The sequence below is a fragment of the Malania oleifera genome, chromosome 3 (assembly GCF_029873635.1).
Source record: "Malania oleifera isolate guangnan ecotype guangnan chromosome 3, ASM2987363v1, whole genome shotgun sequence".
NCBI classification, from domain to species: Eukaryota; Viridiplantae; Streptophyta; class Magnoliopsida; order Santalales; family Ximeniaceae; genus Malania; species Malania oleifera.
The window spans coordinates 60,566,925-60,580,697 of record NC_080419.1 but is presented as its reverse complement, the minus strand read 5'-3'; the positions used below and the strand labels follow the sequence as shown (position 1 = coordinate 60,580,697).

The 13,773-nt window shown below is 36.7% G+C and overlaps 1 protein-coding gene across 1 annotated transcript; it reads right to left on the bottom strand.

Moving 5' to 3' along the window:
- Positions 1 to 3,023: 3,023 nt before the first annotated feature.
- On the bottom strand, positions 3,024 to 7,133 carry LOC131150649 (probable pectinesterase/pectinesterase inhibitor 35). Its single transcript, XM_058101499.1, has 2 exons — positions 6,043 to 7,133; positions 3,024 to 3,926 (listed from the first exon to the last, which is right to left on the bottom strand). The coding sequence occupies exons 1-2, from the start codon at positions 7,028 to 7,030 to the stop codon at positions 3,241 to 3,243; spliced, it is 1,674 nt and encodes a 557-aa protein (XP_057957482.1). The 5' UTR covers positions 7,031 to 7,133; the 3' UTR covers positions 3,024 to 3,240.
- Between the last annotated feature and the right edge of the window lie 6,640 nt (positions 7,134 to 13,773).

Sequence of the window (13,773 nt, the reverse complement as noted above, 5' to 3'; positions counted from 1 at the left end):
ATACTCTGAACTTAAATTTTTTTATTAGTGACGGTTGTCAAATCCGTCACTAATACCCTAAACTAAATTTATTTTATATTTTTTAAATAAAAGAACTATTAGTGACAATTTCAAAACCGTCACTAATACCTTATTATTAGTGGCAGTTCTCCCAAACCGTCACTAATACTCTTAACTAAATTTATTTTATATTTTTTAAATAATAAACTAGTAGTGACGGTTTCAAAACCGTCACTAATATCCTCTTATTAGTGACGGATTTGGGTATCCGTCACTAATACCCTTAATTAAATTTTTTCTGTATATTCATAAATATTAGTAGTGACGGTTTGTTAATCGTCACTAATAAGTGACTTTTAGTGATGAATAAAATCCATCACTAATACCATAGAATCGTTGCTAATATTTTCCTGAAAAAAATTTCGCACGAAAATTATTTACCACGCAGTTTTTAGTGACGAAAGTATTAGTAACGATTTTAAACCGTTACTAATAGTTTTGTATTAGTGACGGCTACTAAAACCTCACTAATGCTTACACTATTAGTGACGGTTTTAAAGAATAGTGACTAATACAACACTATTAGTGACGGTTTTAAAACTGTCACTAATACTTTCGTCACTTAAAACCTGTTTTTTTGTAGTGGTATTTGTTGCCGCAGATATGGTGACTAATTTTAAACTGTCACTATTGATTGAACTGTGACTAATACTATTAGTGACGGTTTTGTGATTATTAGTGACGCTAACCTTATTTATTGTTGTGGCAACCATTCAATGGAATGAGTGTTTGAGTGTGTTGGCCCTTTGAATTCTTAATAGTGGGAATTTAAAGTGTTGCCTTTCTTATACGCAATTGTACTCCCGAACCTATTATCTTTGAAAAAGGTTCTCCTTTATTTTGTCTTTTAAAAAATAAAATAAAGTGGCAACTCCATTTTTAGATGCGTCAAGGGTTGGTGGTCTATACTTACTTGGTTTCAAAATGGTCACCAAATGTTAGCAACCCAAATGGGTCCTCAAACCCTAATGTTGACAAGGTTGTTCCACCATTTAAATTTCAAATTAGGAAGATTTAAAAGTTTACCTTCCATATTCACAACTATACTCCCGAACCTTTTTCAATGAAAGGTTTTTCTTTGTTTTACAATTTTCAAAAAATTAATAAAATGTGGTGACTTTGTTATAAACTTAAAAAGTAAGTAAAGGAAAAAAGATTGGTTCATTTTATTTACTTTGATTTTTTTTCAAGTGAACGAATGTCGGCAACTCAAATGGATCACCTAAACTAAATGCCAATAGGGTTCAGCAATGACGACGAATGGAACAAATGTTATCCTGTAGAAGCAACTTTATTTATATATTTATTTTTAAATATGTGTCTGCGTGTGGGCAGTGTTTGATCAAAGCCATTCAGTACTATTTTGCATCATATGATAACCTTTTCACCTCATTGTTTTCAATTTCTCACTGAGGCAACTTTTGTCGGCAATATTATATTTGTTTCTTAATCATTTAGAGCAGTTTTTTTTTTTTTTTTTTCACTCCTCTTTTTCCACATTATTACATCTTACCTTATTGTTTTAGTTTCGTCGCCATGTTAAATCTGCCATATCAGAAGCTGATATTACTACTGAATTCACACTTTGTCGGCGTAATTGGAGAAGCCTTTGCACTTCAAAGTCACTGTCAACGAGGAAGACAACTCAGGACGAGCAGCTCATCAGATAGCATGTTGCTACTTGAAGTATATTATACATTCAAGTTTGAAGGGGCATAACGATAAAATATATACTCAAATACTCCCATGGAATGTCACTTGCAAAGGCCCACTGCAATAACAAAGCCTCATTGCTCCACAGCTAAACCTCATCACTGCTGGCTAGGAAAAGACCCATGGGTCACCATTTTTCCACTTATGAAGGTGATGTGTGTTGCTCAAAAGTTTCTCTACTAGATTGTCATGGTGTAGGTTGGGACACCTTGCCAATCTCTAAAGTTAATACAAGTTCATGTAAAACTCAACAAAATGTAAAGTTAACTATTCAATATGTATCTAAAGTTAGGTGTCATAACTTCTAAACACTAATTATGTATGAAATTTAAATTTTGAATTTGCATTTGTGTATAAATTTTAATGAAATATAATATTAAATTTCTTCTAAATCCACGAAAATTGAAATATAAATTGTCAAATTTCGTAAATCCAACATTAATGCTACATAAACATATTATCAGTTTATGTGATATAAAAACTCAAATAAAGAGTTTAGCAGATTATTAAATCATCAAATCAAGATGATATAGTTTAAAGTAAAAAGGCCATGTAGTTGTCAAAGAATACATAAGAACGCAATTTAGGAAAACTAAATTTAAATATAAGAACTTTGACTGTGTTGATAATGGTTAGTCCCTTGTATACTGGATTCTCGATACTTCAATTCTTTGTACCCCTTTAAAAAAATTCTAATTTTTCTTTTATTTTGTCATTCCCTTTTTGAACGTGTTTTCCTTGATCATGTCAATTTCTTCATTTATTAGTTAAGTTTTATGCTTTTTGAAGAAAGACCTAATTGTTTCCTTATAACTTTATGCAAACATTGAGGACAAAGGAAAGAGAGCGGAGTACCAAAGTCTTGAAATAAAAAAAGAATGTAGGAAAATGTTAACGACCACATGTTCACATGACAAGAAATGATTTGATGCATCAAGTGGGGCTCACAATGCTTGATCTCTCCTAGTATGCCTGGAAACTAAAAACACAGGAAGATGATCAAACAAAAGGACCTTGACTAATTAATTGCGTTAAATTGACTTTATTAGGATTGAATAGTATTATTTTTGGGTGATAATATATTTGATTTTTTGTGAGTTAAAACAAATTGAAATTTTGAAAAATAATGAACGCAAAAGAATTCTGAATAACATTTTTAAATATTCGACCGAACTTTCAAATTTTAGTTATGATGTCCATACAAAGGTTTGCTCTGCTAATTACTGACGAAGAGGCTTCAGACAGGAGAATTAAAAGATAAGAGCAATACTATTCATCACGGGTACTTACTTAAACATAATTATGTAAAACTGTGTCATTTTCCTGACACAGAAACTATAGCAAATAGGTCCCATTCTTCATTTATTATACACACTTAGTAAATGTAGGATCCCTTATTTTGCACATTTCACATCAACACAATTGTATAATTTCTCTCATTTCACTTGGTCTTTTCATCCAGGCTAACTAAGGAAGCAGTCCGGGATCAAAAGACACGCCAGTGGAGGGCAACCAAAGATTCCCAGATATAAAATTCGCCACCGTGAATTTTTGTGCTTCCGAGGGCGCGAGCGCCGCGTGGTAGCCGGCCCACTTCACCCTGCCACCAGTCGACGCCCCCGGCCCTGAGTTCATGTACTCCCCGTAATACAGCGTCCCCAGAGCGAAATTTCCATTCCAACGAGCCCATCCCTCCGCCGGTACGACGTCGTCCAGGTACGACTGCATCACCACCGTCCTCGAATACTCCATCCAAGGCCTCCCCAGATACGTCCTCGCACTGCCGTGACCCGCCCCTGACTCCGCCGTGATCCGGCAGTTGTGAATGGAGAAGCCGGTGTTCTGGTTGGGGTCGGTGCGGGACTGAGCGGTGACGAAGTTATCTCCCCCCGACTTTCGGGAATAAATGTTGCAGTTCTGGAAGATGGCGGCGGAGTTGCCGCAGATGAAGTCGACGGTGCCGTAGATGTCCGAATCTCGGTAGAACTGACGCTTAGAGTAAGTGTAAAGGGTGTCTTGGTAGCCGACGATGGAGCATCGGAAGAATACCGACTTGTCGGAGGCTACGACGAGTGCGACGGCTTGGCCTTTCCCGGGGCCTGCGCTGTTCATGAACGTTATGTCTTGAGCCATGAATCCGTCGCCCGTCACAGCTGAAAAAAAAAAATAAATAAATACTAATAATAATAATAATAGTAATAATAATAATAATTGATTTCGTTCATCTTGCTTGAGATCGTATTGTAATCATTATATTTTAAAAAGGAAGAAAAAATTAATTAACGTACTGGAATTTTGAAGGAAAAAAAAAAAAAGAAAAGAAGCAAAAGCATGATTAGAGTTCAATATATAAATTTAAAATTTAAATTACATAAATTTAAATAAAATATAATATAAAAATACGTTATTTTTTTTAAAAAAAATTACCAAGTTGTATTCGAAATTTCAGAATTGGTACTTGTATTTTGAATTTGAATAAAAGTGAGTATAAATTTGTATTTTATTTATGAAAATAAATATAAATATAAATAAAATATAAATTTGAAGTTTTAAATCTAAACTTCTAAATACATACATAAAAAACTCATTAAGCTGTCATTACTATAAAAGTGAATTCTCTTTTAGGGGAGGCATAATTTTGAACTAGTAAATTATTGTTGAAATGATTGGATCTTATTTCATAAAACTGTATCACATGATTGGAATTTTGGTTTTATACTACGAATTAAAATTTCTTTGTTACACGCTCATTACACTCAATTTTTTATACCAAAAAAAAAAAAAAACATTTATTAACTATGAGTAAAAAGTGTTAAAGATATGGGATCATATTAATTTATAATAACAATACCTTTAAAAATATAAACGCCTCTAAAAATATTGCAATTAATCAGTTCAATGTTTTTAATGTATCTTATAATTGTGTAAAGTAAATACATGCATGTTTAGTGGCGAAATGTTTTTGTACAGGCTACAGAAATATTGAAGTTCTCACAGTGAAACAAAAAGTCAAAATCAAAATTTTTGAAAATCTATGACTTAAATTTTCTGCTTGAATTAATTAAAACTAAGTCGATATTTTGAAAATAAACCAATTAAGATGGATTGATTCAACTAGTCACGCTAAAAATATACCTATTTTTCTAGCTAATGTAAACATCATATTTTATAATATAATAATTTAGATAAAATAGTAAAATGATAAATTAACTGACTTGAACAAGCTAATTTGTACAATGATTAACTAAATAATATAAAATTAAATAATTTATTTTTTATTCATTTAAAGATTTACATTTAGATATAAAAGAAGTGACATTCAAATTTATAACTTATGTTTTTTTTAAAACTATATTTGATAGGTTACTTAAATTTTAAAAATATTGAACTATATTTATTTATTTAAAGATGTATTTATTTAGTCACTTAATTACGATGGAAATTGAATATAAGGAACATTCGTAGGCTCATAATTATTTAGGTATCTTTCTAATATATTAATAATTTTTTATTTTTTAAATTATTTTAAATATTTTAAAAATAATATAATTATGTTATAATGTTGATAATACATGATTTATTTTCATTGGTCACGTCAATCATTATAGGAGTCACTTCTTTGGCATGTGATCCACTTTTTAATTTGACTTTTTATACATTCATATAATTAAATGTTTGCTTCTTATATCTAGCTAGATATAAAGAGATATACTTAGAAGGGATGGTCTCTTTAGTTACAATTTGTAAAATGAAAAAAAAGGAGAGAAAAAAAAAAATAATACTATGTTATATTAATATTTGGACTTGATATACTAAGGATTGATTTTATTGTTGAACATGAAGTGATATCATTAAACCAATATCAAATTTATATTTTTCAATCATCAGTTAAAATGACATATAATATGATTGATTGTCATGACGGACTTTAATTATTGCTATTATTGGTCTTAAGGAAATAGATAACAAATAAGTATCAATATTAAGTTAACTAGTTCTAATTAAAATTTCTAATAAAATTTTCACAAAAAAATTGCTACATTTTCTTTTGAAAATTATGATTTTAATATATTTCTAGACAATAGATTTGGGTATTAAAAGCTTTACTGAACTAAAATAATAGGATTAAAATAATTTTGAACATTTTTTATTTTTTTCTTGATTTTTTGAAAATTTCGGGCAATTTAACTAAAATGCAAAGTTCTTAAAATATTCACATCGGTACATCGTACATCGTACATCGTACATATTCATACGGTCAGTCCTTACCAAAAGTAGCCGAGTCGAAGGTTGACGAGCCGCCGCTAGAGCTTTTATCACCTACAATGACCGTTTTGCCCTTTCCATCGCCATATAGCAGGACATTTGTCTGACCCTTCGATACTTTTATGTTCTCACGATAAGTCCCCGCCTTCATATAAATTTTCTTACGCTCGCCACCCACGGCCGCCACCGCCGCAAGCGCCTCCGCGAGGCTACGGTAACTTCCACTCCCGTCCGCCGCCACTACTGCGTCCGGTGCAATCTCTTCCGCAGAAGCTTCCATCAGCCTCCTCTCTGCAGCCCCCACCCACTGCGGGAAGCCATCGTAAAGCAATCTCCGTCCGCCGCCTCCGCCCGAACCACCCTTCACCGTTTTCTTTTTTCCCCCAGACACATAAAGCGCTAGGGAATTTCTCACGGAGTGCACCAAGTTCTGGGCCTCGGCGCTAACCGACACTCCTCGGCGTCCTGCACCGGGAAAATTAAAATTATGAAGTATTTCGAGGCAGGTTTCTTGATTGGTTAAGGCGGCGCTAAGCCAGGTGTGGGTGTCGTCGTTGGCGTTCTTAGCTTTAAGGACGGAATCGAGCTGGTCGAGACTGTCGTCGAGCAAGTCAACGCAGTTGCCGACGTGACCGACCGCGCCGGCGCGAGATTTCGGTTGATGTGAAAGGGTGAGGTTGTGGGAGAGGGTTCGAGCCAGGGACAGAACCTGATGTCGACTGAACTGAACGGAGAGGCGAAAGAGGTCCGGTGGGTTAACCTGGTGGGGTGAGGAGAGGAGGGCCATTTGGCACGCGTGCTGGTAAGGGGTGTTTGAGCAAAGGGTTGTTTGAGAAGTGTTGGTGCATGAAGCTGTGGGAGTTAAAAGCGTGATGATTATGATGATGATGGAAAGGGAGAATCGCTGCAGAATGTATTTGTTTCTTGGTTGGCTACCATATTTATTTCTTGGTTGATTTCCATGGTAGCAGAAGATTGGCCCTTGGGACATGCTTAATTAGTTTTTGTTTCCTTATGAGATTTGAGGGATGGAGTTGGGGGTGGAAGGATAGAAGGGAAGCGTATAAGAGAGGAAGTGGCGAGTTTGTTCATATAACTTACTGCTATTTATAGGAATTTCTTAGTGTTGAAGTACCGTCGCACGGCCTCTACTTGCATAAGAATATACGGAGGACCCATCTGCGGTTGTGAGCTAATAAATTACCTAATATGAAGTGAACTAAGTGACGTATATATATATATATATATATTCTCAATTGGATAAAAACAAATAAATTCTTTACAAAATAAAGATTTCAAACATTGAGGAGTTAAAATTTGATATTTTAAACTCAAGTTTGAAGTTGTCTGTGAAGGGACTTGCGAAATACCCTTAAGATCTGGCTGTAATGCATACAAATAACAAAAAAAACTAATTGTTAAAAGAAAAACTCTCAGTATTTCTTATTAACACTGTACAAGGCTTTATAGATAAAGGAGGTAGGGTATACAAGGGTAACTAAGAAAATATACAAGGGTACAAAGGTAACTTAAGAAGTATACTAAGGTGGCATTGAAGATGTCAACTGATGTCTGCATACTAAAGCATGATGGTGACCAGGTGGATGATCCTTTGTGAAGATATCAATCAATTGATCAGTCAAAGGAACTAACAAGAGGCGAAGTGTCCCTTCCTGAAGATGATGACGTACGAAATGACAATCGATCTCGATGTGTTTGGTGCGTTCATGAAAAACATCGTTGTGAGCGATCTGGACAGTGCTATGATTGTCACAGTAAAGCGGAGTGCGCGAGGGCTGAGGAACACTCATATCGTGGAGAAGCCAACGAAGCCAAAGAAGCTCAGAAGTTGTATCAATAAGAGCCCGATACTCAACCTCAGTACTAGAGCAAGCAACAACAGTCTACTTTTTGCTTCGCCAAGAGATAAGAGACTCACTGAATAGAATAAGAAAAGTAGTGGTAGACCGACAATCAGTATGGTCCCTTGCCCAATCAGCATTTGAATAAACCTGCAACGTCAAGGACGAGTGAGAGGAAAAGAAAAGCCCATGAAATAGGGTTCCCTTCACATATCATAAGATGCAAAGAAAAGCTGCATAGTGAACGGAACGAGGAGCCGACATAAATTGGCTAACAAGGTGCACTGCATAGGCAATGTCTGGTCTAGTAATAGTGAGATAAATCAAGCTCCCAACAAGTTTTTGGTAACGAGTGGCATCAAGAAGAAGCTCCCCATCAGTAGGATGAAGTTTGATGTTGGGCTTTAGCGGACTATTAGTGATTTTACAATTTGTGATACCGGCACATGTCAGAAGATCATAAGCATATTTAGCTTGAGTCAAAGAGTAGCCATTAGAGGTAGGAGACACTTCTAAGCCGAGGAAGTAGTGAAGAGAATTGAGGTCTTTCATCTCAAACTGCTGACACAGAAATTGCTTAAGCTCATGAATACCATAAGTATCATCACCAGTAATGATCATATCATCAACATAAAGTAGTAGAATAGTGATTCCAGTAGTTGTGTGACGGGTAAAAAGGGCTGAATCATAAGGGCTAGAGGCAAACCCAAGTTGTGCAATAGTGGATCTAAACTTGGCAAACCAAGCACGGGGAGCTTGCTTAAGCCCATATAAAGCACGGCGGAGACGATAGACCTTACCAGAAGGATGAGGATATCCCAAAGGGGGCTGCATATATACCTCCTCAGCCAAATCACCATATAAGAAGGCATTCTTGACATCCATCTGAAATAAAGGCCGATGGCGAGTAGAGGCAATAGCGAAAAGTGAGTGAACGAAGGTAATACGAGCAACAGAGGCAAATGTCTCCTCATAATCAATGTCATATTCCTTTGCCACTAAACGAGCTTTATGTCTTACTTTAGAACCATCAAAGTTCGTTTTCCATTTATGCACCCATTTGTTCCCAACTACAGTCTTTCTAGGAGGCAGGTCAACTAGGTCCCAAGTATGAGTTTTTTGAAGGGTGTCAAGTTCTTCAGATATAGCCTGCTGCCAAACAAGAATAGAGCAAGCTTCACGATAATCGCGAGGCTCATGAAGGGAATCAAGAGTAGAAAAACAGTGATAATCACTAAGATAGGTAGGAGGTGCCCTTACCCGACTAGAACGACATACATCCAAATCAGAGGACTCAGGCGGAGTGGATGCAATGGCATGATCATCAGACGGGCTAGGTTTGGGAGAGGTAGACATGGAGTGATCACCTGATGAGCTGTCATGATCTGCACTAGAGGAAAAATTGGGTGAGAGATTGATGGCAGGGTTAGTAAAAATGGGAGAGTATGAGGGACAATCAGAAGAAAATGGAGACTAGTGAACATTTTGTGTTCCCAAAACTAAACATGTCGAGAGACTCAAAGATGCTTGGCTATGGGGTCGTAGCACCGATAACCTTTATGTTCAATGTCATAACCAAGAAAGCAACAGAGACGAGAACGAAGTTCAAGTTTTGTATGTTCATGATGTGGGAGCAAAACAAAGCAAGCACAACCAAATACTTTGAGAAGAGAATAATTAGGTACCTTTCCATAGAGAACCTCATATGGGGATTTATTAGAAAGAGTAGGGGTTAGAACCCGATTAATACTGTAAACAGCGATAAGAGCAACTTCTCCCCAAAAGGATTCTAGGAGGGATGCAGAGAAGAGTTGAGAGTGAATAGTGTCAAGGATATGGCGATGCTTACATTCAGCACGACCATTCTATTGGGCGGTGAATGGATAGGATCGATGGGATAAGGTGTCGGCCTCGTGAAGTTCTACAATGAAAGGAGTAGAAGTATATTCTAGGGCATTGTCAGACCAAAAGACTTTAATGGTGCCATTAAACTAAGTTTTAATCATTTGCTTAAAGTCACGAAAAATAGTAAGTAACCTAGTGCGATCATGCAAAAAATAAATCCATGTATATCAAGAGTAATCATCGATAAAAATAACAAAGTAACGAGACCCGCCCTTAGTAGGGACATGAGCAGGTCCCTAAATATCAAAATGAACCAAATCAAAAGGTGAAGAAGACAAAGAATTACTTTCATTAAAAGGTAAAGCTTTCTGTTTCCCAAGTGGACAAGGCATACAATCAAAAGGTTCAAACTTAACATTTCCCAAGAAACCACTTGAAGCTAAAGACTGAACACGAGATAATGAGGTATGACCAAGACAAGAATGCCAAACACGGGAAGACACTATAGCAGAAAGAGATGGAGGAGAACACGAATGAGGCAAATGTAGAGACGTGAGCTCGGAAAGGTGACCAACTTTACGCCCGGTCCCAACAAGCTGGCCCGTCTTCAGATCCTGCACATCACAACCTTTGTGAGAAAAGGTTAAGATCAAACCACTTTTAACAAGTTGACCAACAGAAAAGGAGATTGAGAGACAAGTTAAGCACAACATATGTGTTAGGGATAGAAAAAGCAAGAGTAGAAACATGACCAAGATGACTAACAGACATATGCAAACCATTAGCAGTATAAATTAAGGGAACAGGAGTTAAAGACTGCTTATGCGTCACTAAAGAGGAATCAGAGGTCATATGATTGCAATAGGTAAAATCAATAAACCAAGGTGTAGAGGTACCTATGGAGACTGATAAGGTAGTAAAAGTGCGGAAGAGAACTTGGGTGAGAATTGCCTCAAGGTTAGCTATAGAAAGAGACAACAAAGGAGGTGCAGAAAATGGAGCAGAAACTGAGGAGCTGGTGGAGACAGCAGCAACAGGCCTGGAAGAGGAAGATGCCTTAGCCTTGAGAGCATCCTTAGCATCCTTGGCCTTCTTCTTAGGACAATCAGAAACACAGTGATCGTCTTCCTTACAATAGTAGCACTAACCATTGAAACCGAGCGGTCTACAAGAAGCAACAGCCGCAGCAGGAGTAGAGGAGCTAGATGGAGCAATAGCCAAGATTATATTAGTAGAATGAACCCAACGAGTCTGTTGTCGTGTCTCCTCAGAAATGAGCTCCGCAAGAGCAATCTCAAGTGTAGGAAGAGGAGATCGATGTAACAAAGAACCTCGAGTAGTCTCAAATTCATCCCGGATATGCATAATAAAGTATAGGAACTGACGACGATCTCGATATGCCATAAAAAGCCTAATTGACTACTCATCAGAAAAAGTAGGGTCAGCATAAGAAAGTTGATCTCAAATGCCACTAACGTGAGCATGAAACTCGGCAATAGACTGTCCAGGTGCCTGATGCATCTGAGAAAGCCTAGTTTCCAAATGAAACTCGAGAGCAGTATCACGACCACAGTTGTATCATTTGACCAAAAAATCCCAAGCAAGTTTGGCATTACGAAACTAGGAAGAAGACTCTGAATAGTAGGAACTGATGTATTAATAAACTAGGAAAGGATCTTACAGTGAGTACTTTCCCATTCATCAAGAGCCTCATCAAACTCCTTCGTGGATTGCGTGGCAGTTTTGGAAGGTTTCGGTTTTGTTCTAGTGACAAAACGCCATAATCACCGACGAATCAAAAAAACTGACATTTGTTGAGCCCATGCATTGTAGTTGGAGCCATTTAAAACAATCTCGATAGGGCGAGCAACATCAGTGAAAGACGCCATTAAAAAAAAAATGCAAGGACAATATTGGAAAATTTGAATCACAGTAAAGAGAGTAAGAACTCAGCAATTTTTTTTTTTTTAGTAGTGTGCTTTTATTGGAGAGTAGGAAATTTTTTTGTTTTTATTTTTTAATAATTGATTGGAAATTGGAATCACAGTAAAGAGAGAAGGGGCTCTTCTCTGGTGTTGGGAGAGTTGCAGTGGAACAAAGCCGACCATGCAGAGGGACCACCAGAAGGCGCAGCAGTGGAACCGTTGCTATTGCTGCCGGAGGGACGAAGCTGACAAGACGATGTCGATAGACGAGAGAAGTAAGATCGTCAGAGAATCAAGAACGCCGGAGAATCAAGAGGGACACGAGACCAAGACAGCTGAGAACGGAGAGTGGTAGCAGTAAAGTCCATGAGACCACAACCACGATGAGTGCAGAGATGATGAATGGAGATGATGCCGAAGAAATAGAGACGATGCCGAAGAAGGAGACGCGAGATGGTGGAGAATTGAGACGACGCCGAAGAAGGAGAAATAGAGGCGAGCAGCGAATTAAGAGACCACGAACAGACCATGATGTGCATGAGAGAGTGGCGATGATAATGATAGCATCGAGAAGCCAAGTGAACACCGAGAGGGAGCTAGAGGATTGACGAAGGGTACCAAAAACCAGAAGGAGAGCTGGAGCAGACAGCGGCGGCGAAAAGAAAAACAAAATTAAAGAACCCTAGGCTCTGATACCATGTTAAAAAAGAAACTCTCAGTATTTCTTATTAACGCTGTACAAAGCTTTATAGCTAAAGGAGGTAAGGTATACAAGGGTAACTTAGGAAATATACAAGGGTACAAGGGTAACTTAGGAAGTATACTAACACTAATCATGCGATCCCTAATTACGTTATTAGGATTATACCTGTGAGATCTATTTAGTTTGATCCCAAATCTACAAGTACAAAAGCAATCTCTTGAAAACAACTAGGAATCTTCTACTGTATTCCTTGAACACACCTTACTCCAGAGAGAGTGGGCTCGTAAGCAGCTGCTAGGGTTTTCTTCTCTTACGAAATCGTTTGCTTCTGTGAGAGTTCACTCGTCTTCCCCTTAGCTGTTAAGCGGAGCACATATATATAGGCTACAACAGAGACCTCTGCGCAAATATGATTAGATCTTCCCACGTAATTAAGAATTCCTAATCCGACCCGAATTCATCCTTAATTACGTTAATTATAATTCATACCACTAAAGAATTATAATTGCACTCCCTGTCATATTTGAAATTAAATTTCGAGTTTCTACTATTAAATGCTTATTTATCTCCCCTCGTAAAGATTATAGATACTTGTCTATTAAATTAAATTACTGATAATTTAATTAATCGACATATTAATTCCTTAAGATCTTCCATTTAACTTATTTGATGTGTTAGATTCAAAATCCACTTGCAGGGTTTCACACAATCAAAACTTATAAGCTTCCTCAAGGGGGTATCATCGATCCTGATACCAATACATGGATTCCATTAATAATTAATGTTCACCATACACATAATGTCATCACCCAACTCATTGAATTTTTTGACACATAAAGAATCTCACTCTTCTATGAATCAAAGTAATAAATATTATATGCACGTGTCCAATAATCGTATCAGGACTAAGAGTATAAGCACTCATAATAACCATGAGGTATTAATTGTTTTATATAGTCAGTATAAAAAAAATCCCTCAAGATGGTCTTGTTCAATACACACAAAGTGTACTAGAACAAGGAGTTGGAACTGTATCATTTCCAATAGAAAATACAAACCTATTAGAACCTTGTGATACAGTCCTACCAATGGTGTGTCCAATTTCATTTAATACTGTGAATAATAAACTTATATTCCATAAGAATTGATGATCTAATCTTCTGTGTATAAGTCATGCTCTACACACTAGATCACTTACTATATAGAATAAAAGACACAAATGCATAGTCATTAAATAAATAATGTCAGACAAACATTGCTCACAAAGATTCTTATTAAAATGGAATAACTGAACTTATAAATAAATACTAAAACCGTTTACATAAAACATGTAGCATGTCTTTTAGTATAAATCCCTAACAATCTCTCACTTAGACTCAAAGTCATGTTGCCATACATC